Raw genomic sequence first — 2,880 nt, forward strand, 5'->3', positions numbered from 1 at the left:
TTGCCTGGGTTGCGTACGTATGTGTGGGGCGGAGCTATCAAAATAGGGGCGAGACCCTTTTGAGGTGGGGGAGTGTTTGTTTTGGTGATTTCAAATGTCAACATTGGCTACCAGAAATCGCTTACCCCACCTTTAAATAAAGCTACACATTGATATTCAGTGCTGGGTCCTCAAATTTACATAGACATTAGAGACAAGTTCATAGTGCTCAGAGTGGAGAAGCGTAACTTCAAAAAAGATCAAATTAGATTTACGGTTTCATCCACTCTTATTTCTTTGCACTGCTTTTATCATTCTTGATAAAAAATTTTTTATGAACACTCATTTTTGGAGTCACCACCTTGATCCTCTTTGACACTTGCACTGTTGTGCTATCTTCATTTCAAAGAAGATTATGGGATGGATGACAGAAATACACTTACGCCAAAATCAAAGCAGTTGAAGGAGGAGTGGAAATAGAGTCTGGGTCCAAGTCCATACATCTTGAGAAACATCTCTGTAAGAAACAGGCCCAGAAACAGGAACTCTGCATAGTCTGCAATAGAAAGGAATCACTTTAAAGTTAAGACTATTGATCATGTATGACAGCATATCCACAGAGAGAAAAGTTTCATTTTGCTTGTGGTCTTACAAAGGAGACTAGACAACCACTGAGGCTGCTTGTGGTGAACGATGGCAACACAGAAAGTGTTGAGGGCCACCAGACTCAGAACGATCCAGTAGAAGGTGTGAGTCTTCACCATACGGCGAACAGAGATCCTTAGCATGCGTTCTTTCCGACGGAAAAAGGACGTTGGTCCTCTTTTAGCACTGCGTATGCTGGCTGTGTTCAATGGCATCCCTGACGGACAAAAATATTTATGAACAAGCAAAACAAGTTAATCCACTTTTATATACTTCTTGATTGAGTAAGGAGATTATTTCAGCTGTATGTGAATGATATTCTGAAAAAATGCATATAACGACATGTCGGTAAATGTTTAGCATCATCTAGACAGGATATGAAGGAGACTTGTTGGAGGAAACCACTCACCTACAGACGATATGTCAGCATACTGTTCCTCTGGAGCTCTCCGAACATCATCCACCCCTCTTCTCTTTATTGTGGTGGCTCTTTTTAGCACTGAGAACACATACCAAATAATTTATCCCATGATCTTATCTTATTATATTTCTTTTATTTCAAACTAAAGAAATAACAGATTATTTTTATATAACAGAAATAAAAGCATATACGGGTTATAAAACATTGACAGACACTTGATTTGCATTTTGGTCATGTCACCAAGGATAGTCCTGTCCATGTCGTGTGGGAAATTATTGTATTACATGTTCCCAATTATAAATAAATGAAATAAAAATCATTCACATTTTATGTAACTCCAAATATGTTTATCACCTTCAAAAAATCTATGTATACATTTTTTATTTGTATTTATTTGTTTATTTAATCATCATTTAATCAGGAACAATGCACTTAAATAATGCATAAAATCAATGTAAAATGTGTCAGGGTGGCTAATTTCCATCTGTAGCCACAGGGTAGGTAGAAAAACTGAACCTAAAGCAAATTATTAAAATATTATCTGGAAAATATTTACTTTTTATTTATTTATTTATTTTATCAATGATGGTAACTTTTCATAAACATTGAATATATTTTGGTTGGCTTTGATTTTGTTGAGTCCTGCAGAATTTATTATTTAAGTGCCTACAGAGAAACTATGTATCACTGAAAACTGCAGCCAGCTTAGGACATGATATGACAAATGTACAGCCATCACCCCGTTGTAATAATTTACTTCTCAAGCATTTATAGAATATAACAGGCTTGACAGCAGCAACTGAAAGTTCCCCAATTTATCAAAGCATCTAGCCTAATAGTTGGCACTAATGGATGCATTCAATTGCAAATTGCAATTGCAATTGCAATCAGCTTGTTAGATTTCGCTGTTGTCATGTTGTCAATGAAGTAAATACGAATGCCTGCAATTACATTTTGTGTTTTAAACTCTCTTCAGAGTGCAACCTGGATACCTACTGCTGTCAAGCCTCATTTACAAGGGCCAAAACAGGTCTCAGTCTCTCCTGACCCCCTAAAAATTGTTTTCCATATAGGCCCCAGTTTTTTAAGAAAATCATCTTAAATGGTATGATGGGACGTTTACAGCAGAACAGCAGGGAAATCGAAATAACAGTTCACCATGGTAACTGCCTGCTTTCCATTCACACAGCCTCTTGGAAGCTGTCAATCAACATTTATTAAAAAAAATAATAATAATTTATTTCGGGGAAAAACCTGTCGCCTATAGGGTTCGGATGTCATGTGGTGGGTCTTCGCTTCACAGATGTGTGCCATGAGCAGGATCATGGCGTTCTGTTTATTGTGACATCAGTCTATTGAATATACAATCCCTGTGATGTTTTATGGGACCAGAACAGGCTATTGAATAAATGATGAAATCTGGGACCGAGAGAATGGGTATTTACTAGTGTGTTCAAAATAATCATATGACCCTAACCCTGACACATAATTAAAAAACTGCATCCCACAATCTACGTGGGAAAATGAGAGAAAAACAGAAGAGGTCAAACATCTCACCATCCAAAGCAGAAGGTCCTGAATTCTTGTTCTCCTCTGCAAGCATCACCTCCTCTGCAAAATAAAAACGCACTTGAATTTTATCAAGTTGTACACTTGCAATTCACTGAAAAACTAGCATTTAAAAATCTAATTTATATAGGATTTTGTAAAATTTAAACAAAGAAACCAATGAATAAGAAATATTTAAGATTTGCACTTTTTCTAGATCACTAAACAAGCAAGCAAATTTGTTGATCATGTGCACTGCTTTTTATTTTCAGATTTTCCCGCTTCTA

At 36.4% G+C, this 2,880-nt stretch overlaps 1 protein-coding gene across 1 annotated transcript; it reads right to left on the bottom strand.

Moving 5' to 3' along the window:
• Positions 1 to 268: 268 nt before the first annotated feature.
• LOC107577603 (voltage-dependent R-type calcium channel subunit alpha-1E-like) lies at positions 269 to 2,656 on the bottom strand (the record flags this gene model as incomplete). The annotated part of the gene is made up of 5 exons (XM_016263658.1): positions 269 to 295; positions 423 to 535; positions 632 to 841; positions 1,034 to 1,123; positions 2,603 to 2,656. Coding segments are annotated over 5 exons (494 nt in total), but the record flags the coding sequence as incomplete, so codon positions are not given.
• Positions 2,657 to 2,880: the final 224 nt, after the last annotated feature.

The sequence above is a fragment of the Sinocyclocheilus grahami genome, unplaced genomic scaffold, assembly GCF_001515645.1.
Source record: "Sinocyclocheilus grahami isolate Dianchi unplaced genomic scaffold, SAMN03320097.WGS_v1.1 scaffold6543.1, whole genome shotgun sequence".
NCBI classification, from domain to species: domain Eukaryota; kingdom Metazoa; phylum Chordata; class Actinopteri; order Cypriniformes; family Cyprinidae; genus Sinocyclocheilus; species Sinocyclocheilus grahami.